The 25,267-nt window shown below is 42.6% G+C and overlaps 1 protein-coding gene across 12 annotated transcripts; it reads left to right on the top strand.

Annotated features, from left to right (window-relative positions):
* The first annotated feature begins 1,385 nt into the window (after positions 1-1,385).
* Positions 1,386-15,354, top strand: U2AF1 (U2 small nuclear RNA auxiliary factor 1). 12 transcript variants are annotated; one of them, XM_068179646.1, is made up of 10 exons: positions 1,394-1,521; positions 3,919-4,006; positions 4,217-4,273; positions 6,187-6,217; positions 6,806-6,872; positions 11,000-11,049; positions 11,625-11,723; positions 12,887-13,020; positions 13,313-13,405; positions 15,102-15,354. In XM_068179646.1, the coding sequence occupies exons 2-10, from the start codon at positions 3,960-3,962 to the stop codon at positions 15,235-15,237; spliced, it is 714 nt and encodes a 237-aa protein (XP_068035747.1). In that variant the 5' UTR covers positions 1,394-1,521; positions 3,919-3,959; the 3' UTR covers positions 15,238-15,354. The 12 variants fall into 12 exon arrangements, with proteins under 12 accessions (XP_068035749.1, XP_068035750.1, XP_068035745.1 ...); XM_068179652.1 differs by lacking the exon at positions 6,187-6,217 and adding an exon at positions 7,685-7,751 and having other exon boundaries at positions 1,442-1,521; XM_068179647.1 differs by lacking the exon at positions 1,394-1,521 and adding an exon at positions 2,735-2,875.
* The last annotated feature ends 9,913 nt before the right edge of the window (positions 15,355-25,267 follow it).

Here is a 25,267-nt window from a genome sequence, read left to right as displayed (position 1 = left end):
GTGAATGCTTTAAGTACTTCATGTACTGACCCCCTGGACGAGTTTCTGTGTTTGTTTTAATCTTTTTTCTGTATCCAAGCACTGCCTTCTTTTGCTTCACAATAAGTTTTTTTTTCCCTGCCTTTCCTCTTCTCTCAAAACCAGCTGCTTCTCTCCTAATTTTTCCTCTCAGCCCTTTTATCTCCAAACCAGACCTGGGTGTTACCACTGTGTCCTGGGCCGATACCCAGTGATGACAGTGGGCCTTAAGGAGGCAGAGCAAAATAGAGGAGGGACTGTGGCAGCATTTAACCCAACAGATCTGAGCAATTTGGGGCAGGGAGTAACCTGCAGTAAATCTCTAACCTGAGATTTATAGATAGGTATAATAAAAAAAAAAGAAGCATGGAAAAAGACTGGCTGCTGTTACCATGCTAGGCAGAGATCCCTTCCCCTGACTCACACCACCACTCAAAACCCAGCATGTTTCAAATATTGAAAATGTGTCTTGATTCCCCAGGAAAAATGTTATTTTGACATATTTCCGCTGAAGGCTTTATCAAAAACATTGGAGCAAAAACATGGCAGGACATGGAGCAGCGCCAGGAGGACTGTCCCTGTCCTGAGACCGGTCACAGCTGAAACCAAATCAGGAATTGCAGGAGGTTGGATGGAGCTTGGAGTGGAACCTGGGATATTGGAAGGAGTCCTTGCCCATGGCAGGGGCTCGGAACGAGATGATCTTTAAAGCCCCTTCCACCGCAAACAATTCCATGGTTCCGTGAACGGTCCAGCTGGAGCGGTGAGCTCTGTGGAGAGCAGCTGTTACTGCTTCAGGGAACTGCAAAATCCCCGAGATGAGTTTTACTTGTCTCACACCGAGCGCTCAGCCTTGTTTTCTGAACCAGCAGAAGCAGGAAGTTTATTTCCTCATGTGGTTTTCAGTGATGTACAGCACTGGAACCGTCCACGTGCATTGCTGCTCCATGGCAAAAATTTCAGCTCACTGGGTTCAGACTTGCAGCTTTCGGCCTGTAATTCCATGAAACCTCCCAAAACGAGAAAGAATCTGGTTCTACTCTCCACTCTGCTTTTAACTCAAAAGCATGTTTTACCTTCTTTTTTTTTTTTTTTTTTTTTTTTTTTTTTTTTTTTTAATTTAAACCCCTTCCGAACGTGCGCGCACACACCCCACCCACCCCCCCCCACGGCCTTTCAGCGAATTCCTTTATTCCAGCGTTTGGAAGCCACGACCGCCCGAGCAGCCCGCTCCCCTCAGGCCCTGCCGGGGGCGGGACTCGAACCCGCGCCCTGCACCTTCCGCCCCCGGCCCCGCCCCCGCCCCGCCCCGCCGCCCCTGCCCGCGCGCCGCGGCGACCCCGCGCGGGGCGCGGACCCCGCCCCCTCCCCCCTCGCTTTCCCTCAGCGCAGCGTTTCCGGCGCGGTCGCTGTGACGCGGCGGCGGCGCCGGGGCGGTCCGGCGGGCGGGCGGTGGGAGATGGCGGAGTACCTGGCCTCCATCTTCGGCACCGAGAAGGACAAGTGAGTGGCCCCATTCCCCCGCTCCCCGCGCCGCTCCCGCGGCTGCGGTACCCCCGGGAGGGAGGGGGGAAGCTCGAGGGGAGGCCGGAGGCACGTAGCGGGTTGCGCGCGGACGCGGCCTGTTCCGATCGCGGCGGTCAGCCCTGCTTCCCTTCTCCCTGCCCCTCCTTCCCTGCGGGGGGACTCCCGGCCCGTTTCGCCCATTTCTTCCACTCCCGCCTCGGGGGCGCCGCCCGGGACCACGTCCCCCGCCTTTCCCATCCCGCTGGAACGCGGCGGGAAGAGGGAAGCGAGAGGCGGCCGCGCTCCCCGCTCCCTTCCCCCTCCCCCCGCCATCGCCTCCCTCAGGCCCTTCCCCTCCCCCCCTCCCGTCCCAGGCGCGCGCGCGCCCGGCGGCGCGTGGGTCTCGCGCGTTCCCGCGCGCGCGCCCGGCGGCCCCGCCCACGCGCTTCCCCCCCCCTTCCCCCCCCTCCCCCCCTCCTCCCCCCTTCCCGGGCCGGGGCCGTTCTCGGGCACTCCCTTCCCCCCCTCAACTTCTTCCTCCTCCTTCTCTTCCTCCTCTCCCACCCCTCCCCTCCCCTGGCCGCCATGAGGGTGTGCCGCGCCTCGTGGCGCGCTGCCGTCCTCCCTCCGCCCTCCCCCCTTCCCCCCGCGGCTGCGCCTTCCTGTCGGGGCCGCTGGGTGCCGGAGCTTCCCGCCGCCTCCTGCCAGAAAGCGCCTCCTCCTTCTCCTGTTCCCCTTTTGTTCGTGTCCCTGAGCCTCGCAGCAGCCTGAGAGCTCCCGCTCTGCTGCAAGGACAGCGACTGGTTATTTCTCCCCCCTCCCCAGGGTGCGGAGGATTTCCCCGACTGCTGCATCCTGATCCTACAGGCTTCTGCCTGCAGCCTTCCACGCGTCCGGGAACGCCTCTAGTTTCTCTGGTTGTTGGAAGCACACACACAAAACCCTCCTAACGAAAATTTGGTCACCATCGGCCTGACCAAACCGGCGTGTTTTTCCACTCGTAAAAATGAAAAGGGGGCATCGATGTGCTGCTGGACTAAATTACTCTTGTCAGCCCCTGGCCGTGGGGCTTCTGCTCTGCGCTGTAGTGCTGCCATTCCAGGAAAGCAGTGTCGGCAGCCTCTCTTTTGAGCTCTGTTACTGTAGCATCCTTTCACACAAAGGAGATACATAGGAATTTAATGCATTACAGTTTCAGAGTTGTAATCAGGCATGAAATTCCTGTGCAGCTCTTGTTTTCTGTTAAAAAAAGCAGACGGAACCTTCCAGAAGGTGCTGAAGTTGGAGGCACTATTGGAAATTTTGTAGTTAGGTATTTCTTTTTGTTTCAGGTTAGAGTTCAGAAAAGACAGTAAGTATTTTATCATGCTAAGTGTTTGTTTTCAAAAACATAATGGAGAGTGAGCATGTTGCAATTTTACAGTAGAATGCTTTGCTAGAGATCAGATGTGCTTTAGTAGTTTAATAATTCTCCCCTCCATGAGTTGATGTTGGTTACACAGGATTGTGGAAAATAATTGGTGTTAATTATGGGAATAATAATTTTTCTTCCAGGAGAATACTAGTATTTCATTTTCCCATATATAGCCCATAATAGTTTTCTTGCCCTTCAGAATTTTGCATTTCCCTATCAAGGTAACTAAACTCCTTGTGTTTCTCTTTCATCATTCTGTGTGAGTTAAACCTTTTTGTGGGAGTTTCAGTCGCATTTCTAAACCCGGATCATTATCAAGGTGTCCTGAGATGGATCATTCAAGAAAAGCTTGTGGTTTAAAACAAAAAGCAGCTTACTCTTAAAATCATTAATTATATTCATGAAAATAGCTTAACTAAATGGATTTATTTTGCTTATGTGTATTCTTTCTGTAACGTGATTTTCTCTTCCCTGAATTATTTTGGATACTGTGTTGGTAGCAGCCTGAGTTACCCTTAGAGTATAAATTAAACAGGTGCTTTATAAAACATGAGGGAGGTGCAACTGTGTCAGTTTTAAAGCAGATTTTATTGCCTGGACCCGGGGCTGCATCATCTCAGCCACAGAGCTCCCAGTGTCAATTTTCAGACAGTTTTTCTTGTTACTTTCCATCCCATCACCCACTGAAACTGATGTAAAGACAAGAATGGAGAAGCGGAAGAGTAAAACAGAGATCACTTCTGTGTGGTGGATCATGAACCCACTTTGGGGGAAATTGGTCGGATACCGGCTGTAAATTAGGGGTAAAAGGAATGAATATGGACAGGTTTGTTAGAATGCTTTCCTGTACAGTTTTGATGTGGGTTTTTTTCTGTGTTACTTATCCACATCAAGATAAAGACATTTAGGGCATAGGCTTTTTTGCAAATTTTTGTTTTCTGTGCCAGTGTGTAACTACCTTACTCATTTTTTTCTTGCAGAGTCAACTGCTCATTTTATTTCAAAATTGGAGCTTGTCGCCATGGAGACAGGTGTTCTCGGTTGCACAACAAACCAACATTTAGCCAGGTTTGTTTCCCCTTTTTTCTCTTTCTTGTGGAAGTATATTCTGGCTTCTTTAAAACATAGATTCTCAGATACAAGTGAATAATTACCAAGCTCCAGATTAATTAGTTCAGTTTTAGTCCCAGTTTATCTGGGTCTTTGCTTTTTTTTGGGGTATTCCATTTACTTCTCCCAGCATTTCTAATTATCTCCTGTCACCCTTAATGGCTGCAGGAAGCGATGCTGTTGTAAGCTTGCCTGTAGTAGAGACCAACCAGTGCTAACTTTCAGGTGAGTGTGCCTTCTCAGTGGTGTTCAGGCACTTAAACCATCCCAGAGTTCTTAAATCACAGACAAAGGCAGCTCATTCCACCTGTCCCACAGGTGGGAACTTCAATCTTTTATGCATATAATAGAAGAAAACTAATTAATGGATAAAAGTGACTCATCTGTCATTACGTTTGCTCTCTGACCCAGGCACTTAAGTTTCAAGAGTGACTTGCATACTTCCTTTGAATGTGGAAGAAATGGTTTATTGAAAACAACTTGCCTGGTTGCTGAGGGTGAATTGTCAATTGGCATGACAGGTTGTTTAATCTTTGGCTCAGTGAATATTGTTAAGGGACATGATGTGTGACTGCATGTCTGCCAGAAAGAAAAATAAATTTGAAAAGGTGCAGGGAGTGACAGGGTTTTCATTAATATTATTATGAGCTGTACAGTATTCACAAATTACATTCCTGGAGAAATGTATGTTTTCCCTCTTTCTATCAATGCTGGTTGTCAAGGTACACAGATTAATTTCTTTTGAAATTTTGTACATGAGCAATGGTGCCTTTGAAAGTTACTGCATTTTTAACTATAGCAGTTTCAACTGCGGTGATTTTAAATCTACAGAGAAAAAGTTCACATAACAGCAGAGTCTTCTGCAAGTTCATTTAATCTGCTTAGGAGCAGAGTTGATGAGAAATGTGGGCTGATGCTGGTTTGGGGAGAAATGAGGGAGGGCAGTACTATCCATGTGGCAGGTTCAGAGCTATGATCATCAAGTTAAACTGAGTGGGCAAGGGGACTTCTAGGGGAGAGAATGTCAAGGTTACTGGTGAATAGGGACTTCTGGTACTTTAGCAACAAAAACACTTCTTTGCTTCTGGGATTTTAAAAAAATTTAGTTCAGATATTGTATTTCTAAAGAGTATTGTCCATTTTCAAAACTATCCCATGTTGCTGACCTACATGGAGCACAAGTTGAAGTGCAGTTGGTTATTTAGAGACCTAAATTTAGATCACTGACTATGAACAAATATTCCTAAAGCAGACAGCTTCCACAGAAGTCGTCTTTTAAGTTCAAAAAAACCCAAAAACCTAACAAAAAACCCCATGACCATTACATCTTTTTACCAGTGAAAGTCTGTGTGCAACTACAGCTTTCTGTCAGAGCAGCCTTTAGCTTTGCTTTAGACTCTGGTTAGCAATGCCAGCTGAAGTGGGTCAGCAGGGCACATCCCATTCATCCAGGGATGTCTGGGACTGCACAGCCTCGTACTCGCAGCTGTGCTGTGACATCTCCCAGGTCCCTGGTACTGGATGGGGTCTGCAGAAATCTTTACTTGTGTACAGGTTGACAATCAGCTGTGATAGAAAATGGAGATCCTGCTAATGGGAAGTTACCAGCACAATGTTTTAACCTTGTAGAGCTCTTGCTGGTGCAGCTACTTTACAGAAGAGCTGTGTTAGGAAAGGTCACACAATCCAGGGTGATCAAATTACCCCCAATCAGCAGAAACACCCTAACGAGATGCCTGTTTCTGGCACTCTCCAGTTGTAGGCTAAAGCGTAGGTAGTTTAAACCTGGGCCACGGAAGCACAAAGCTTTGGCTGGTGTGGCTGGACCTATAATAAAACAAGTGTGTGATGTTAAATGTGATGTTACAGTTGTATTTTTTTTTACATGTTAAATGGGTAGCGTATGTAGGTGTGACATTGCTGGTCCTGTGACTTCTTTAAGCTCTGAATTCTTACTGTGACTAATAATAATATTGTCTAAGCTAAAGTTACTTGGGGATTGCCATTCATACTGACTAACATTGAGCTTGTATTTTAAGTAATCAAATCTCAATTTTTGAGCTGCTTACAGTGATATGGACATTTGGAATTTTTTTGTAATATTAGTTTACTAACTTAAACATGGTTTGTTTTTTCAGACAACTTGATTTTAAGAAGAACGGTACAAATGTAAGGTTTCAAGTCTGCCTGGGCTAATTCTTCAAGTAAAAAGCAGAAGGGCTAAAAGGATATTGTCCTTATTTGAAGGATCGGAAACATGTGAACCTATGATGCTATTATATTATTTAAACAGAAATTCCACCAAGAAAACCCTGATGCACAAAAGGAGATGTAGCAGTTGCCTAAAGGCCTTATGGTCTGGTGTAGCATTTTGGACACTGTGGCATTATGTATTACATGCTGTGCACATAACACTTAGTTTTTTTTCCCCCTAGACTTGCAGTAGTGAATCTGGTCTCAAAAGTTTAGTTATCTCCAGAATACCTCATGTGACATTTTAGGTTACTGGGCCTCACACCTCCCATTTTGAGGCTAGCTCTTGAGACAAACGCAGCTCTTTCTTGGTGGTTAATTAAAACTGTTTTCATAATATGATGGTCTGGATGCAATTTTGGAAGATACTCTGCAAATACAAAAGGAAGTCTTAAAGGATAAAATATGACTTTTAGCTGTTTGCAAACAAGTTGTCTCTTTGCAATTGTCTATTATATGCACAGCAGCCAGTAGAATTCCCCTTTTTATTTTTTTTCCCCGCAGACCATCTTGATTCAAAACATCTATCGTAACCCCCAAAACAGTGCACAGACGGCTGACGGCTCACACTGTAAGTCCCACAGTTGGAGAAATTTTTTTAAAGAATGGTGTTAAAGAGCCCACTCCTAATTATGATAAAATAATGTTGGCTTCTGAGCTGCTGACATAAAGCTGTTGCAAACAGGACAAGTGACGGAACTCTTCTTGCGCACAGATCAAGAATTTGCGGAATGTGTGCAATGCTGAGTGCAGAAAGGGCTGCACAAATTGGACTTGATGCAGATTCCCTTTTGTGTTGCAAAGTGAAACTTGGTTACTTAGTAACACTGCATTCTTTTGAAAGGGTTAAACTGCAGACATTTCTCAAATTCTTGATTTAACACCAAAAAAAAAAACCCCCACAAACAATAGGTATATATGTACGGTAAGTCCCAAAACTGGGTTTTCTTTCATCTTAACTTTTTTAGGAAAATGGAGATTTCATGTTATGCTCTAATTATTGTATTACTTCCTTTCCTGGGATTTTGCTACTAAGAAGCCATTTAGTAATAACAAATTAAAATGATTATGCTTGTAACGTGACTGCTGCGTTTGGATACCACTTATTTTCAGAGCTGTCTGAAATCATGCAAAACCCCTCTATAGTAATATTGGTGAATGGAGTGAAATTAAGAATACAATAATGGAGTATCATGAGATCTCTATTACTTTACAGTGTTAGGTTGATACAGAAAGGTCACCAGCTAAGTGCAAGTTCTCCTGCTTGGGAGAGAATAACCACCTCTCTTTCAGCACAGACTCGACTAAAGCGACCCTAAAGGAAACCAGTTTCTTGTTAAAATTATTTTCCATAATATAAAGTTGTTGCGTTTTGTATTTCAGACCATTGCCCTCTTGAACATTTACCGTAACCCTCAAAACTCTTCCCAGTCTGCTGACGGTTTGCGCTGTAAGTTCATACAAGTTCCTTCACTGGTTCCCTGGGCTTGATTGTCAGAGCTCAGTGTCGACTTAAACTGGTCTGCCATTTTAGTTTAACAGATCAAACTGACCACGTTTCGTTACATGTGTTCAAAACAAACACACAAAAAAAAAAAACCCAAACATGAAAAAAAAACCCAAATTTTTTTGTCCCACTACCTTCCTCCCTGCTCCCAAAACTATGGGGGAATCTAAATACCAACTATTAAATCAAAAAGGGTTAAAATTGTACTTCCCCTGTGAAGCAGTGTTGGTTGCACTGCTTTCTTCCTGTCACCTCTCTCCCTGCCAGTTGCCTGCATCCTAGGAATGGTTTTCTCTATGTTTTGTGCTATCCGTTAGGTTCCACTGTCGAAAAGAGCAGGACAGTGACATATTGACTTCATCCAGAACAAATGTCCTGCTCTGTAAATGTTAGAGAACTTGAACTGAAACTTTTCAGACTGCATGCATAAATTTGTCCTAGGTTAATGCAGCTTCCATTTAGGGAGTGCACTTTGGAAGAACACACCATGACTGACTAACCCCTTCTGGCAGCTGTCCTTTGTGGATGGGTGCATGCTTAAAATTCTTTCTATACTTTGAAAATTCGAATTCTATTGCCATTTGGCATATTTACCTAAGACAAGTAAAAGTACTTTCGAGGAGGGGAAGGCATTTGGGTATGGTCATGAAGTAATTTAATGACTCCTCCTGAGATACAAATGGGCATAAGCAAACACACCTCCTGTGAGACTGGCAGCAATTAATGCCCAGGATTGTTGATCGACGATTAACTGATATATCATTGTAATTGAATCATCGATATTAAAATAAGATTTAAAAAAAAAAAGTTTTAGAACCAAAAAAGGGTCGGTGTTCTTTTCTAACTAATCTTTCTTGTTGGAGTGAGTATTTATTGTGTGGTAATAAAGCTTTGTTTGGCTATTCTTTTTTTTTTTTGACTGTTGGTTTATAGACTAGTTCAGATTAGTTACCAGCATTTAATTAGAAGTGCTTTGTGAATCGGCCACTAACTTAAAAAGTCAACACTGTCTCTGTTGCTTCTAAAAGGAATAATGGCTCTATTGTGTAATTTGTGTTTTTGTCACACAGTCAAGCTGGACATGTAAATGAGCTGTGGCATTTTGTCTAGATGCTTGACCAGTTCCATCGGTTTGTAGGCTCTCTCCTTGCAGATGCTTAGTAGTTAACACTGTTTCAGTGGACCAAAACATTTCCAGATGGGTGTTTCCACTCTCGCCCTGAGCTCTCAATGCGCTGGTAACTAATTTGCACAGAGTTACAGCAGTTTGGTCTGTGGAGCTGTTTAGATTTACAGCTGCAAGAGTCCTGCACAGATCCTCCAGTGTTGTAAATGCTGGTATCCAACTCTAGTTTGTTGTGACAAGCAAGTAGCTGTGTGCCAGAGCCTGACTGTACCTCCTGGGGTAGAGCTGGAGCTCTGCAAGCAGTAGGTTTGCTGAAACTCCTGGCTCCTTGGTTTTTGATACTTGTCCCTACTTAAGTATTGCATGTATTTTAAATGGATAACTTGGGTAGCTATTTAATGCCTTGTCATTGTTGCTTAACTGTCTTCCTTTCTATTGCCGTCGTAGAGGATTAACCTTAGTTTGGAACAGCAATAGTTTTCCTGAGTATTTTAATTAGTATTTGGGCTTCTTATGGTTCAGATACCAGTAGCCCTGGAATATGGATGTTTGTAAAGCCTGTGAATATGTATACTTCCCACTTTAGAAGGTCATTGAAGTAGTCATTAACTGTTGCCTGTGATCTCCTAATTTGACAAAAAAAGTTTTTAGCACTTGTCCATCTGGTAAAAAGTAGTTATTCCCACTGAGGCTCCCAGAGCCCCTCTCTGATACCTTTAAAAACAAAAGAATCCTTAGGTGTTAGTAAGCTGTTATCAGTGATGTTGGCAGAACCTTGGGAACATAGTTAAGTATTAAACTGCCTAGAATTACTGGTTTAATGTTTGATATTCCTTAATTTGCTATAACTATGGGGGATAAGAAATTTCTTAAAAGCAAACATGTCTCAAATGCAGAAAAACTGTTAGCCTAAACTATAAACCAAATGCCCCTTAGCTTCTTGTGGAGGTGAGCTGGGTGGAAGAACAGGAACTGCAGTTCCAGAGAGTGTGGCTGGTTAATATTAGAGCCTTTGAAGAGAAACAAAGTTTGTCCAAGTGGTAATACTAGCCAAATTTTTATTCATAGAAGCCTGAAAATGAATAAACTCAGCTTTATTGGCTCAGTTTCTTGTCTTTCACATTCATTAGCTAAACCAGTCTGGTTTGTAATTTTAAACACTAGCATATTTTTCTAGCATAAAATACAGGGTTTGTTGTAAAACTGCTCTGCTTGATCTTAATTAACCACTTAACTGCTGAAGAGCTAATCTAATGGCTTTAATGTATACATCTTGTTTAAAGAGCTGTAGACTGGAAGAAATAAATGAAACTCATTTTTAATACTTTTAGTGCTTTGAAAAATAAGCCACACTTATGTTGGCTTTTATAGCAGCAGGCAAGCAGCACTTGTTTTTGAAGTCCAGCTTGTAGCATGAAAATAATCATAACTGGAATATAAGGCTGGCTTGTCTTGCACTGAAAGGTGTTCTGCAGGACTACAGAAAAATGAAATGACACTCAAACTTGAACTAGAAAATGGCTCTCTGTTGCAAAGTGTTGAGGGCACTGAGAAAAGTGTGTAATTTCAATAGCCCAAAAATTCTGGGCTATTTTACATGGTGAGCTCTCAAATTCTAGTGGGTATGCTGGAGAAGCAGACAGAAATTTCTGCCTTTAGGAAGAGGAATACTAAATTTTAGTAATATTTTAAGGTATGGAATTGTAACAAAGCACTTGCCTTCTGTTTAGGTAAAATTATTGGTAGTTAGAGAGTGGGAGTATACATTAAATTTTAAGTGGTATTTCAGAGTAATTATTTTCCCCTTTAAATTTGTGGCATACAACTTTGGCACTGATTAAAACTTGCTTTGATTTGATCATACCAATGTAATATTTTGACAGATACTTTGGGGACTCAAAGCTCTTCACACATCCTTATTTTGCAATATTCCTGTTAGTTAGCTCCATGCTATTTGATGTCTCTCATGCTCCAGACGGCCTCTCTAGATTGTTTTGTAGTTTGATCAAAATCTCCCCTTCCTTATTGGCAGGCTCTAATCAGTCTGACTCTTTGACTTTTGCAGGTGCTGTGAGCGATGTTGAGATGCAGGAACATTATGATGAGTTCTTTGAGGTATGTAAAGGTGCACTGCAGTGTCCCTGGGTTTGTCACCACAGATAAGATACATGGATATAGTGCATAGCACAATTAAGTTCAGGAAAAAAAACACTTATTTGCTCAGGTGTTCATATAAAACATAAAACTTTGTATTAAATATTTCCTGGTGTAACCATTGGTTAGTTTGACCTTAATTTGACTGCTTGAAATAGGCTTCGTTTAACATCAGCAGCTTAAGTAACGTAGCATCTTGATTGTATAGTCTCCTTTTTTAGAAATTTAAAGTATGCTTAATTATTTGTATAGAAACAAAGTAGCTGAAGCTAGCATCAGGGTTTCTGTGTTTTGTTTTCAGTGCATCCTGTGTATTCTGTCAATTCTGTGCGTGTTTTCCATAGGTTTTTATTGTATCTTGGTAGTGCTGTGCTTATAGATGGCCAAGAAACTAATTTTAAACCCAAAGATGTGAAAAAACAATCAAGTGGTCTTGCTTTTTTCCAAGGAATATCTTTGTTATACTTATTAGAGGCAATATTTCTGTACTTACAAGTAATGTTCTGCAAACTTCTGCTGGGTTGTTCTGTGCTTAGGAGGTCTTCACAGAAATGGAGGAGAAATACGGCGAAGTTGAGGAGATGAACGTTTGTGATAACCTTGGAGATCATCTAGTTGGAAATGTATACGTAAAGGTAGGATGAAGAGATGTTCATGCACTCAGGAGGGGTGGTGTTTATTGATTTAGAATTTTAAAAGCTACTGTGTGATTGTAGATTTCATTTTGCTAGGAAAGCTCTTCAGTATATAAGCTACTCTCCAACTTCACAATTTAAAGTAGAGTAAAAATGTTAAAGGAATCGAAAAGAAATTTTAATGAATTTTGAGAAGCTTTCTTGATAGTCAAAATCCATGTAATTTTCAGAAATATTAACTTTTTTTTTCTTTTACATACTTATAAACAGACATCACTACTGGACTGTATACTTAGGCAGGGTTAATTTGGGATCTGTCTTAGCATCATGCTGCCCTTCAAGCAAATCAGTATGAGAGAGGTTTTATATGCCACAGGTGCATCAATTTTCTAGCTTCCCATTTAAACACAGTATCTCTGACCAAGTTAGATTTGGCAGTAGCTGGGTGGTTCAAGGTGCAAACTGGAGCACATAGGTTTAGCTTTTAAAAAAGTCTTTGGTATCTCTTGAATAACGAGTACAAAGTTGTTACCTGCAGAAATTTTACTGTGTGTTCACAGTGTGGGGGAGGTTTGAGAGTTCCTTTGAATATTTTGGCTATACATACCCTCAGCTGGAAAGTATTTTCATATCTGAAATTCTTGACTGTGTAGGTCATAATCAGAAAAAAAAGGCTTTAAATAAAAATTAGCTGTAAAAAGGCATTTCAAATTTAAGTTTTACATTCATTGTAAAACAGGATCTGATTTTTGTAAATTCTCATTTAAATGAATGCGAGCTCCAGTTTTTATATAAATTTCTTTTAAATGTTTGAAAAAATGCATTACAATGAGGAATACAGGTGCTCCAGAAAGTATTTATAAGGATTCTCTTGGTTTAAAACTGTACTAAGAAAACACAGTACCATCTATTGACTAACTTTCCCACTTGAAAGACCAAACAGAGGATAATGAAGAGGAAGATCAATGTTTTGATTAGTCCTTGAGTCCCAGCTAATGAAAAGCTGGCATATTTCCCCTTGATTTGATGGACTGTCCAAGAAATCTGAAGTAGCTGCTCATTTCATTACTAGAATGCCGAACCTTGGGTATCACACAGCTGATTTAATAGAAATCTTTTGCCTACTGCTGTTGCTTCTCTGAAAAGGTTAACTTTGCTTTCAGTTCCGCCGTGAAGAAGATGCAGAGAAGGCTGTGATCGACCTGAACAATCGCTGGTTTAACGGGCAGCCCATCCATGCCGAGCTCTCGCCTGTGACCGACTTCAGAGAGGCCTGCTGCCGTCAATACGAGATGGGGTAAAGCAGGGCCTTCCTCTTGCCTCCACACCCTGGGAGGTGTTTGCACAGCAGGGAGGGTGCTTGGGTGTGGATTTTATGTAGCTGAGTGCAGGAAGAAAACCTGCAGGTACCAGTAGTGTGGAGGACCTGCAGTGAACCTCTTGACTTTTGCCATCTTTTGGGGATTTTCTCCTAGAAGTGCAGCAGTGTCAGTAAATGATGCTTGTAATTGACTGTGTTTAATATTAGAGGTCTTAGCAGATAGTGTAGCACTGGGAATTCTAACTGTGTCTCTTGAATTCTGTTTCAGAGAGTGTACACGAGGAGGTTTCTGCAACTTTATGCATTTGAAGCCCATTTCTCGAGAGCTAAGGCGCGAGTTGTATGGGCGGCGTCGTAAAAAGTAAGTTTGTTTTTAAACACTGCTAAAACAAGTAATTTAAGGATCAGTTGCTGAAAAATCTGAAGGCAAATCTTTAAACCTATGCCAAGTCCTCTTGTTTTTTCTGACTCACTTCTGGCACATGCCAAAGGGCATCAAGTCAAGCTGGCAAGGGGCCAGTTTCAAACAAAGGAGTAGGGCTCTAAAAATACGGTGCTTCTTGCGCTGCAATGCTATGGATTCTGAAGGTTGATGTGGCAGGCAGCGTTCAAGGAGAAGACTCACTGAGTTACTGAGTACATAGGCCCTACCTGTTCAGATCTCCAGACTGTAAAGTGTACAGATGGACATTACTTGGTAGAAGTTGCTTTATGCTTCTTCTGTTTTATTTTCTTCTAAAGGTATTTGCTCATGGCCCTTGTTAGATACTTGGCCAATGGGCATTTTGGCAGCATCAGATTGGCAGCTTTCAGCATTATGTGCAGTCACGCATATCTATAGATTATACTCAGGACCTGGCCTTATTTGCCTTTAACTGTTAATGGTGAAATGTTGTAGCCTGTATTAATTTCTTACTGTTAATACCAGCCAGTCACTGTATGGAGCTCACTTTTAGCTTCACAGTGTGTCCCTTGATAGGAATTCCGAGTAGGAGGAAGGAGAAGTAATTTCACTTAGTGGTAAAAAAAAATTGATAAAGACATTTTATTATGTATTAAATTATTCAGTTAGTGAGGTATCTTGCAGAAGGGCTTTTACCACTGCTGTTACTATGATGGTTCACTTGGAACTGGATTCAATCTGCTTGCATTTAAGACCTTGGTATTTGAGATAGGTATATAAAATTTTTGATCTTGCTTTTATATAGAATACGATTTTTGTAGATTTCTGACAAACAGAGAAGGAGCCTGGGATTGTGAATATGTTTTTCCTATAAACGTCTCTAATTGGCAGTGTTTCAGAATCTGTGAGGATAAATTTAACTTTGAAAAACATAGATCATGTTGCTTAGCCACATGTATTTGTGGCTAAGTAAATTTTTCAGATATTTGAGTGCTTTATGAAAAAGACCAAGTGTGTTTTTATATTAACCTTCTGGTCACTGTTAAAATTTGGAACTCTCAGATTCAGTAATGCTGATGAGTGAATGTCACATGTAGCTGTGACAGCAGTATGTTCTGGGTGGTTTTAGCTTCTTGAATTTATCAACCTAAGAGGCAGGGAAGATGATTAGCCAATGCTTGTGTCCTGGAGGGGTAGAAATCATGTAGAGGGAGCAACAACAGAGAACTGTGTTGTAATTGCTAATTAATGCAATTGATTTAGTATGAGTGGACTTAGAAGCAGCTGTAGGCTTTTGGTGTGTGTTGCTAGGAGCTATTCCTGTCTGCCAAAGCAGGTGTCCCCTTCTCCTGCTTTAAATAACAGCCGTGTAACTTTGCCTTTCCTTAGGGATGGCATATCCATTGTAAGAGGTGGCTGCAGGGAGCAGCCAATTCTTGTACCTGTTTGTGCTGACTCCCCAGTATGAAATTTGGGCAGTTTGTAAATACATTGGGCTTTGCAGCTCAAGTGCCAATTAACCAATCCTTCTAATGACACGCTGCCTTTCTTCTCCCTCATCACTGCCGTTCTTAATTACGCGTTCCGCTGTGTGGTACTGCGGGTAAATCACTGCCTGGGATGAAACAATAAAATGTCCCAACTTTCTTTGAAGGCATCGATCCAGGTCGAGGTCCCGCGAGCGCCGGTCTAGATCCAGAGATCGCGGTCGTGGAGGTGGAGGAGGAGGAGGAGGCCGCGAGCGCGACAGGAGGCGGTCAAGAGATCGTGAACGATCCGGTCGATTCTGAGCCATGCCATTTTTACTGTATGTCTGCTAGAAAGTGTTGTAGTTTGACCAAACAAGTTCATAATGACATTTTTTTTAAAGATGGGCTTCTGAATAAAAAATTTGTAGTGATACAGTATTCTTTGTGTAACTTGTTTCTTGTGGGGGGAGTCTTTTTAATTGTCATTCCTCTATCTTGACAAATACCTGGATAAGTCTGCCTGAGGGAAAGGTGGTAAATGTATTGGAGGAGCGCCAGTTTTGGTTTGGGTTTTTTAATTTTATTCGGGTATAATTTGAACTGTTGATGAAAATGTGTGTGTATATAATATAAAATATTATATACATAGTAAAAATAATATACTGCTTAAGAAACAGTTACTCACATAAGTTTCCCTTTTCTGCTATGCTGTCTGCTTATTTAGGTTAGTTTAGGCACATTTAAGAGGAAGGCTGTGCGAAATGCATTTATTTACTGAGTAGAAACGCTTAGTTACAAAAATGTATGTTTGTTTGTTACCAGAAGTCTGTGCTCTGTCTATCAATGTGACTGTGGCATTTACAATAAATCCAATTTCTTGGTGTAAAATCTAAAGCCTATTTTCTAAGCACTCTGGAGTAGTTGAGTTACTACTCCTGGCTGCCTATTTTCTAAGCACTCTGGTGTAGTTGAGTGGCTGCTCCTGGCTGTGCCAGAGTTCATAGTTCAGGTTTTTATAATTCTTGACTAAATTCCTTTCTTTAGCTGGAAAGAAAGTTGCCTAGTGCAGTGTGGAAAAAGATAATATTTTTATTACAGTGATTCATAATAGGCAGGTGAGGGTTTTGTGGAAAAAAAAAAAAAACACCAAAATTATGCTCCATGCAACATAATAGAGAAGTGCTATTGAAGGACATTGAGGTCCTGAATGCAAGGATCAAATTTCTTAACAGACTTTTTTTTTTCCTAATTATGCTCTCTCACCTGTCATTTAATAAAAGCATTTTGTTAGCATTCAAGGTCATAGAAAACTAACTGGATGCTAGTGGAAAATAAATCTTATTTCCACCTTTCTGATGGTCTGGAATGTGATGAAAGCTAATGGACAGATGGCAGTTCCTTCACAAATGCCTTTTTTTTTTTTTTGAGCTTGTATTGCTCAATCACTGAACATGGTAGGTTGTGTCCCAGAGTGTTAAAGCTCCAGTGGAAATGTTGGCATTCTGAGAAACAGTTTGTACAATGGTTGACTTGCAGTTTCACCTCATTCATGTCTGCTTTTATTCAAAGTGTAACATAGCAAGAAGTTTTGGTCATTGATCATATTTCTGCAAAATAGAGCTGTATGTACACAAAGCTACGCAATAAAACACAGCTTTCCGGTGGGGGAGAGAAATTGCTAGAGCTTCCTTGGTTCTGAGCCAAATAACTTGCTAAATGATAACTCTGATCCTTGGTAATTCTTAAAAAAAATGGAAATAGGATATGGATGCATGACATAGTCAGATGATTAACAAACCAGCTTCTTTCTGCCTCTTAAATATAAAACCATTTTTCTCACTGGAACTTGGAAAACAAAGCTTTTTAAAATTAATCTGCTTTGCTTCTTAAACTAAATTCTTGCATCAGTTCAATTTGAATGTTTTTTTTGTTCTCATTGGATGGTTTGGCTAACCAGACTTTGGAATTTGGTGTGCCAGGACCTTTTTTGAAGAAATATCTCTCAAGCAGTGAAGCCCATCTCCACATGATGTTTTGTTGTAAGTACATAAATGAAATTATGCTTTACTGGAAGAAATTGAGCAGTGCCTGGCATTAAATGACTGAGCTGAAATGTATTTCTGCTGGGCATTAGGAATTTCACATTGATAATTTAGTTCTTAGAGTTTACAGGATATTAATCCAGTTCCGTATTTCTCTTAAGTGAGATTCAGGATTATTGGTGAGCTAATTTAAATCTCAAGATGCAAAAGGTGAGGATAGTTCTTGGTTTTTAAACGCTATCTAATACGATGTGGATATTATTTAAAAGGTTTAAGATTTGCTCTGCAAAGCTAGTTTAAAAGTTAGTTGTTCTATAAAGTTAGTTTGAAACAAGTACAAATGTGTCCCTGTAATGGCTTTAATCTGTTTATCTAAATCCTGTTTCACTGCAGGTATGTTTTTGCATGAACAGTGGAAGGTGGATTTTTCTGTCTCCCCTAATAAAATTTTACTGGAGAAAGCATTCTAGAATTCTACCAAATGTATAATTTTGTGATCTGATTGCACAATGCCCAAAAATTCCCCAAGTAAACAAGTATGTTGGGATGGGCACTGAAAGCAATGGATTTTACTGGATACTCTAATGGGTGCCTAGTGACAGCATTCAGCATATAAACTAAGCTCATGACATATCTTGTTAGGTTCTCCTTTTGAGTCTGTGCTACCAGTAAAATTCATCAAATTTGAAATTTACACTGTACCAATTTGGTTAAACATTTACACCTGGTAGACCCAATTGTTCGTTTAATACAAACCAAGTGGAAATCCTACCTCCCCCTTCTCTTGTTGCCCACAGTGTCTTTAAGATTTGCTTTTCCCCCCTCCTTCCCAAGGTTCTTACTTCTCAAATATTTCATTGTTGACTCTTCTGTTGAACAGTGGATCTTAATTTATGGAATTCCTTTACCTCAAATAAGTGACAGCATACAGGATTTTCTGAAGTCTGAGTCAATTAGGTTGAAACTGTTAATCACAAGTGGCTTTCTCTTTGTATTTGGCTCTTATTCTGTGAAAATGCTGCTTGTCCATGAATATGATGTATGTTGAGACTGTAAAACCAAATGGAGAAAACTTGTTCAAAATAAAGCCTTTTTTTTTATAAGAATCTGACAGAAACTATCCCTTTCCTTTGGATTGGATGCTGCTCTCTAAATATCTAGTGAGGACATAGACTAAAGTTTCAAATTCTTATATCTTAAGTTATTTTTTGAGCAATTGTTTGCCTTCTGTTTTTCAGAGCTGGAGAAGCATGTCTTCAGCTAAAATAACCCCAGCCTCTCCATATTTACATGAATAAGTTGAATTTTAAGAGTGCAACTTGGGGTTAGGAGTTGGGGGAGGGGGGTTTGGTTTGGGTTCTTTTAATTGATAAAGCTTTTGGTTAGGTTAAGGTTAGGAAGAACCTGCAAATTTCTGTAGTGGTGGTCTGCAGCGGACAAGAAAGGTCATTTTAACAGAATGAATATGTTCAATTTGAAAAAATAGGTAATCAAAGGGGGTCATGACATTTTAAAGATGATTCTTCCTGGTGTTGTACCATCCAGGCTGCAAAATTTTGGGTGTTAAGGATTGTACATCAGCACCTTAAACTGCATCTGTTGTCTTTAATACATTAAAAGTGAAACTGCTTTCATGGCAGCTGGGGAGGCTGGGGGTGAATAATTTCATTCTCCAGACGCTGCTGTACTGAAGATTCCCTAAAAACAGTCCTGGTCAGGAAAAGTTCCAGCTGAAAAGCAGAACTGAGTTGGTGTTTTCTTGTTAGCTGGCAAGGAACTAATGGCTGAGTGGCAAGGCTGTCACAGGAGAGAATATTTATCTGCATTTATCTAGCATCTGCATTATTTAGCTGCAGTTATCACTACAAGGCTGAAGCTGAGCTGTGTTACTGTATACAGTCTTAGCCTGGAGCAAATGGATTTCAATTTTAAAAAATAGCAAAATTACATCCAGATGTCTGTAGAATAAATGAATTTCTCTTCATCTTGAATTGATACCTGGTACTCTCTAAAGCCATCCACAGGTATTTCTGAATTCATCCAATTAATTAGTTTTTTTATGAAGCATAGAATAGTTTGATTTGGAAGGGACCTTAATGACCATCATGTTCCAACCCTCCTGCCATGAGAGTGCCTGCTCTTTCCACTAGAGCATCTTGCTCAGAGCCCAAGCCAGCCAGGTCTTGAACACTTCCAGAAGCAGGGAGTGCACAACTTTTCTGGGCAACCCGTGTGGCACTGTCATTGGTAAGAGTGCCCCAAATTGTTTTTATTTTTTTGTGATTTTCATTGTGTTAAATGCACTTGTGTAAAAAATTCGGTGCATCTCCTCAGCTACGTAGGCAGTTCCTGCTTGTCAGCAATGTGCTCATCAGCCAAAAACCTCTGATCCCCTGTTAACCTTTCATGTTTCATTTTATCCAAAATTATAACCTTAGCAAGAAGAGCCATAAGCGAGAGGACAGCACAGTCCCACTCTGCAGTGCTGTGGTTCTTGAGCAGCAGAACTGCTCTAGAAGGTCCGTGTTTCCCTGCTGAAGGTTTCTGCCAGGAGTGACGTGAATTCAATTGATCTCAGGTTTCAACTGTAAATTGCATGCGTGGGATCGGGTGGAACGGTGGTAGCCAAGAGCCCAGGTCAGCTGCCAGCAGCCTGGCTCCGGTGGCCAGCGGCTCGTTTGAGGTATCAAAGGTGGGAGGGGGCAGGGTGTGCTTACCTCTGATTATCTCTGACTGTTCAGATGCCAGCGCCGACTTCTCGGTGCTCTGATAAGCATCGGGTCGGTACTTTTGCATAATTTGTGTTGTTTGGGTCTTTGCTTTCCAACAAGATTGTTTTTGCAGGACATCTGATGAAATGGTGGGATGTGAGTGAGAAGTGGGCAGCAGCTTGTGTGTGTGGCTGCCCCTTTGATCCAAGTGCCCTAACAGCATTCTTCAAGCTGTTCCCCCTAGGAAGCGATAATTACTGTGATCCAGGTGTTCCTTTGGGACAAACCCTGTGTTAACAACACAGGTCTGCAGAACGCTGTTTTCCCAAGCACTGTAGGGCTCTTCTAGCTCTGCTCTTCCATGACTGCACGTGTAGTTAAGTCTAGAATAAAAAAAATTATTTCTGCTCTGGTTGAGCAGCGAAACAAAGTGGGGAGAAAGACAGCAGGGAGCAATGGAGTCTCCCTGCCTCCTTGTTTTTCAGGGAAAAGCCTTTAGTCTGCCAGGCTGAGGCCTGCTGTGCCTTTGCCAGCACCTGGCTGCATTTCAAGTCTTGCTACCTATTCAGCTGAATATTGGATGCGTTTCAGATCCTTCTCACTGTCTTCCTGGAGCTGTCTGGGATTCTGGCCAGGCAGAGGGAGGCAGGGAGGGAGGGAGCTGCTCCCACTGCAGGCTCTGCACCAGCCTGCTCCTGGGCCTGGGGGCTGTGGGAAGAGCCACGGGAGCGACTGCTCCTCCCTTCTCTACCACCCATTTTCCTTGACAGCTGTACTGCTCCTGTCCTAGAGAGAAATGAGAGACAAAGTCACGGATCAAAACAGGTCTTCCATCATCCTTTTTCCTTCCTCTTCAGTGAACGTGCAAAATGTTTGCTCTTGTGTTACAGGAAAAAAAGTCCCGCAGAGAGGAGTTGATAAAGGGACTCTAGGCAGGACATGGAGAACTGGTTTCTGGACAAAGCACCAGTGGAGAGTGAGCAGCCAGCCCTTACTGCCTTGGGGATTGCATGCATCATTAATTATTGCAGTGCTGGACTGGAGATGGGTGAGGGAAATTCCAAAGTCTCACCAAAATCTCATCAAGTAACAGTCTTGTTAACGTCTGGGCCATTTTTTCACTCTGCAAGGGTTTAACACGTTATATTTTACCCTTTCATGACCACAACAAAGAGACATTTAGTTGCCTTCCTTGCTCAGTCTCCAAGGAGCCAGCCTTTGGTCTTTTGGACAACCCTGGGTTTCTCAAGCACATGTGTGGTGGCAGCTGTTACACCTCACTGAAAAAAACATCCTCAGCAAAGAGACTAGACCTGCAGTGCAGAGCAAGCAGCAAATGATATTATTTCCCCTTGTAGTACTTGGAGCTGATTTGAGCAAGGTTTCCAACAGTCTGTTTTCTCTTCTCTGACAGCTTCTTACTCCTGGCCCGTATTTCTCTTTACAACTTCTTCTGTTCCCCAGGCCACATCGCACATGGGCCACGTCATTCCAAGTGGGACAAGGTACCTTCCCATGGCACATGGGTGCTGGGAGTGCCATGTGTCCTGCAGGCTGGATCCCTGTTTGCTTAACCCTGTATGATGTTTGCTTTTTACACAACAGTAGGGCCTTGTTGACTCACATTGAGCCTGCCTGGCACTGTAGTCATCCCTGCCACTCCACACAATTCCTGTCCAGGTAATGGCCACTCAAGCTGATTATTCCTCCTGCCTGGCTGCAAAATTTAGCACTTGCCCTTATCGACAACCTTCCTATTTTACTTTGTCTTCTGATTTCTCCAGTCTGCCAAAGATCATTTTGAAATATGATTCTGTCCAAATTGTGGCTTATCCCATGCAGTAAAAATAAGCAGTGATTATTTTTGGGCTGTGTTTTCCTCCTTTTACATAAAAACATTTCCATGAACTTGTGCAATAGGCCCTTCCCAAAAGGGCTCTGGGTACCACCAAAGCTCCATTGGTTCTTTTGGTGACTTAGTTGCTGCTCACAAAAAGCCTCTTCCACTTGATCTCCTTTCAGTGATCTCACCACAACAGCATTTACCTTTTCTCCCTCTCTCTTTGATCACTGACTGTGCTTCTCCAAGGGGTTCCTCTTCTTGACCTTTATCTTCAGCATGTCTACTCATCACTGATACAAGAAACATCATTCTCTGCTTGCCATTCCTAAAGAAGCTGTTTATTTCACGTTAATATTCCAGCTGGTGTCACTTCACTGCTAGGCTGATCAGATCATAATTTTGCTTTTACACCAACCCTCACTGCAGCTCCTCTTGTCCCTTGCGAGAGAAGGAATCCCAATGACTGCCATATCTCAGGAGATGGATTAAGTGGCTCTCCTTATGAAATTGGTGCTGATTTATGGGAATTATTCTCGAGGCTGGGATGAGGAGTAATCTGTCCTACTGATTGGGCTAAGCCCTAATGGAGTAAATTAGTGGTGTGTATTCATTCCCAGACACCAACATTGATTTTAATGGTTTTAATGCCAGTGGCACAGTGTGGGTTGATGTTGCTGTGGAGATCTTTTAAATCAGTTTATTTTATACACCAAAACTGCCTTGTAGTGGAGAGAGACTTTCCAGAAGAGCATGTAGTGACAGGACAGTGGGGAATGGCCTTAAGCTGGAAGAGGGCAGGATTAGATTGAATATTAGGAAGAAATTGTTCCCTGTGAGGGTGGTGAGGTCCTGGCACAGGGTGCCCAGAGAAGCTGTGGCTGCCCCATCCCTGGAAGTGTTCAAGGTCAGTCTGTTTGGGGCTCTGAGCAACCTGGGATAGTGGAAGGTGTCCCTGCATGTGGAAGGGAGGTTGGAGCTAAGACTTTCTTTAAGGCCCCTTCCAACCCAAACCATTCTTCGCCTGGCTGCTGCCTTGGTGAAGGAGATTGGATCTTGAGTACAGAGCTGTGCTGCAATTACAAATCCATCCAATTTGCCTCACACATTATGTTCAGATAGTTTCCAACACACTTGGCGCTGTCACTTGGTCTTACAAGTTTCCTCTGAGGTGTCTGTCTCACATCTCTCAGGGTCTGGCACATCCATCTGTGCTGGCCATTCCACACCTCGACACCCATCTGCCTGAAGCTGCAGTGGTTGCTGCAAGGCTGGCACTTCTTCAGGCAGAACAGCTGACTCAGGGCCTCTTCTCCAGTCCCTCCTGAAAGGCATGAAAGGTATGGATATCCCTCCTTGGCTATGACTGCAGTTTGTCAGTGCTTGCACTCCTCCTGTTTCAAATATTGATGGATTTTTTGCATAGCTTCACCTTGCGTGTGCCCTGGCATCTTGTGGTTCTCTGAGACCCAAATCTAGGGCCAGGCCTCCTTAACATCACCATTTTCACCCTCTGCATCGCTCTTGTGCCATCCCATAATTTACCTGCACCAGATGCCAGCCACAATCTTATTCCACATGTTTTTCCAACTGATGTTTTACCAGTGGGGCTAATGGTTACTTGTGTAAATGTCACTTTATAGCCTATTTCAGATGTAATTAACTAAGCAAACTATGAATTAAATAATTGTTCTGTTTAAGAACACTATTTTCTAGTAAATTCTTCTGTAGTAAAATTAGAATATGGAGGGTAGGGAAAAACTAGTGTCATTTCAATCATAAGCTGTATTTTGATGATCCTTGTTGGTCCCCTAAACTCAGAATTTTCTGTGTCTGTGATTCTGTAATTGGTCATTGATGTGGATGTTTCTCTGCAAGTTGTGAATTTTTAACAATGTAATGATACAGCTGCTTCAGTGTCTCTATTTATGGCAAATACAAAATATCTGGCTCTTCTCTTGATTTGTTTTTAATTGCTCAGTGTTTTTCCTGCAAATTTTTTCATAAATTTTACCCCACATTCTAATCACGGTCCATTTTCTTACCAGAGAGACAGACCCTTGACTTTTTAGTGCTGAAACTGGTCCCTCAGCTTTAGACCAGTCACATCCAGTTGGAAAGTCTTTTCTGTCACTTTTACCACTTGATTAAAACATCCTATTTCTTATTTGTCCTATTTCTACAGCATGCAATATTCCCCAAATAGCTCTATATACCATATACCATGTGCAGATGGAGACATACAGCTGTCTCAACTCCTTCAATGGCCTGAAACACATGGAACACTTCAGGGTGAATCTCATGTCCTAAAATAAACTACCTTGAACTGCTTTTCTCTGTATTGGTACTTTTTATAGATACAGAAGAAACTGCTGCTTGGATTTCCCAAACCAACAGGCTGCATTCTTGAGGACCTTCTCTCTGGTAAGGCCTTTCAGTATCTTCTGTTTTCGTGGAAGGATTTCTGTGGTTTTGTTTGGTTTTTGTTTTTTGTTTTTTAAAAACTTTCTGAATAATCTAGAGCAACTTTTTAAGAATTACTGTGAGGTAATTTGCATGGAATGTATTTAAATTCACCTGCAAGCTGTGTTCAACACTATCAAGCCCTGTTCACAACAGTGAGGATGCAGCTGTTGTGGCACTGAGCTGCTTCCCAGGTGAATAACTCATGGTCATATTCTCAGGATGGCCTTAGGCTGAAGGAAAATAGGGTTTCTATACATATCAGGAAGTCTTTACTGTGAAGGTGGTGAGGATCTGGCACAGGATCCCTGCAAGTGTGTAAGACCAAGCTGGATGTGGCTCTGATCAACCTGGTCTAGAGGGAGGTGTCCCTGCCCATGACAGGGGGCTGGAACATGATGGTCATTAAGGTCTCTCCAGCCCAAACCATTCCATGATTCACCAGGCTCCCTGCCCTGAGATGGGCATTTCTAGGGCTACCTGCACCTCTCTACCCTGTTGCTGGCCTGGGCAAGCTGAGATGCCTGGGCAATGCCTGCAACCCCAAGGCATTTTTAGGGGGAGCACCTGACTGCTGCTCCAGCATGAAGCCCCTCACAGACCCCTCAGATGCAGTGGGATTTCCCCCCCAAACCAGACAAGCAGCCACTACCACAGGCTGTGCTCGGGAGCCACTGGCAGCCACATCTGTGTGCCCACTATGGCCACTGCCCTTGGGGACATGAGTAAACATCTTCAAAGGTGCCCTAGCAGACCCCTTTCTCCAGGGTCACAGGATCAGTTAGGTTGGAAAACACCTCTGAGATCATCAAGTCCAACCTTTGACTGATTTCCACCATGTCAACTAGATCATAGCAGTGAGTGACACATCCAGTCTCTTCAGGGACAGTGACTCCACCACGCCCCTCGGCACCCCATTCCAGTGTCCAACCACCTGCTCTGTGAAGAGCCTCTTCCTAAGGTCCAACCCAAACCTCCCCTGGTGCAGCTCGAGGCCATTTTCTCTTGTCCTGTTGCTGTTTGCCTGGGAGAAAAGGCTGGCTCGCCTGGCTACAACCTGTCAGGGAACTGTAGAGAGGGATAAGATCATCCCTGAGCCTCCTTTTCTCCAGGCTAAACACCCCCATCTTCCTCAGCTGATCCTCACAGGAGTCGTGCTCCAGACTCTTCACCAGCTCCGCTGCCCTTCTCTGGACACGCTCTGCCACCCGAATGTCCTCGCTGAATTGAGGCGACCAGAACTGGACACAGTCTCTGGAGACCCGGAGGGTAAACCCTGGGTGTTCCCCCCGGGT

This window comes from Anomalospiza imberbis, chromosome 2, assembly GCF_031753505.1.
Source record: "Anomalospiza imberbis isolate Cuckoo-Finch-1a 21T00152 chromosome 2, ASM3175350v1, whole genome shotgun sequence".
NCBI lineage: Eukaryota > Metazoa > Chordata > Aves > Passeriformes > Viduidae > Anomalospiza > Anomalospiza imberbis.
Note: the sequence above shows the minus strand (reverse complement) of the source record. Positions and strands in the feature narration are given on the sequence as shown.

Bases quoted from the DNA above. Each gene is read 5' to 3' on its own strand.
- U2AF1 (XM_068179644.1), top strand. From the start codon at position 2,706: ATGCATTACAGTTTCAGAGTTGTAATCAGGCATGAAATTCCTGTGCAG. The intron at 13,021-13,312 runs GTAAAGCAGGGC...ATTCTGTTTCAG, and splicing joins TGCCGTCAATACGAGATGGG to AGAGTGTACACGAGGAGGTT. The intron at 13,406-15,101 runs GTAAGTTTGTTT...CTTTCTTTGAAG, and splicing joins TATGGGCGGCGTCGTAAAAA to GCATCGATCCAGGTCGAGGT.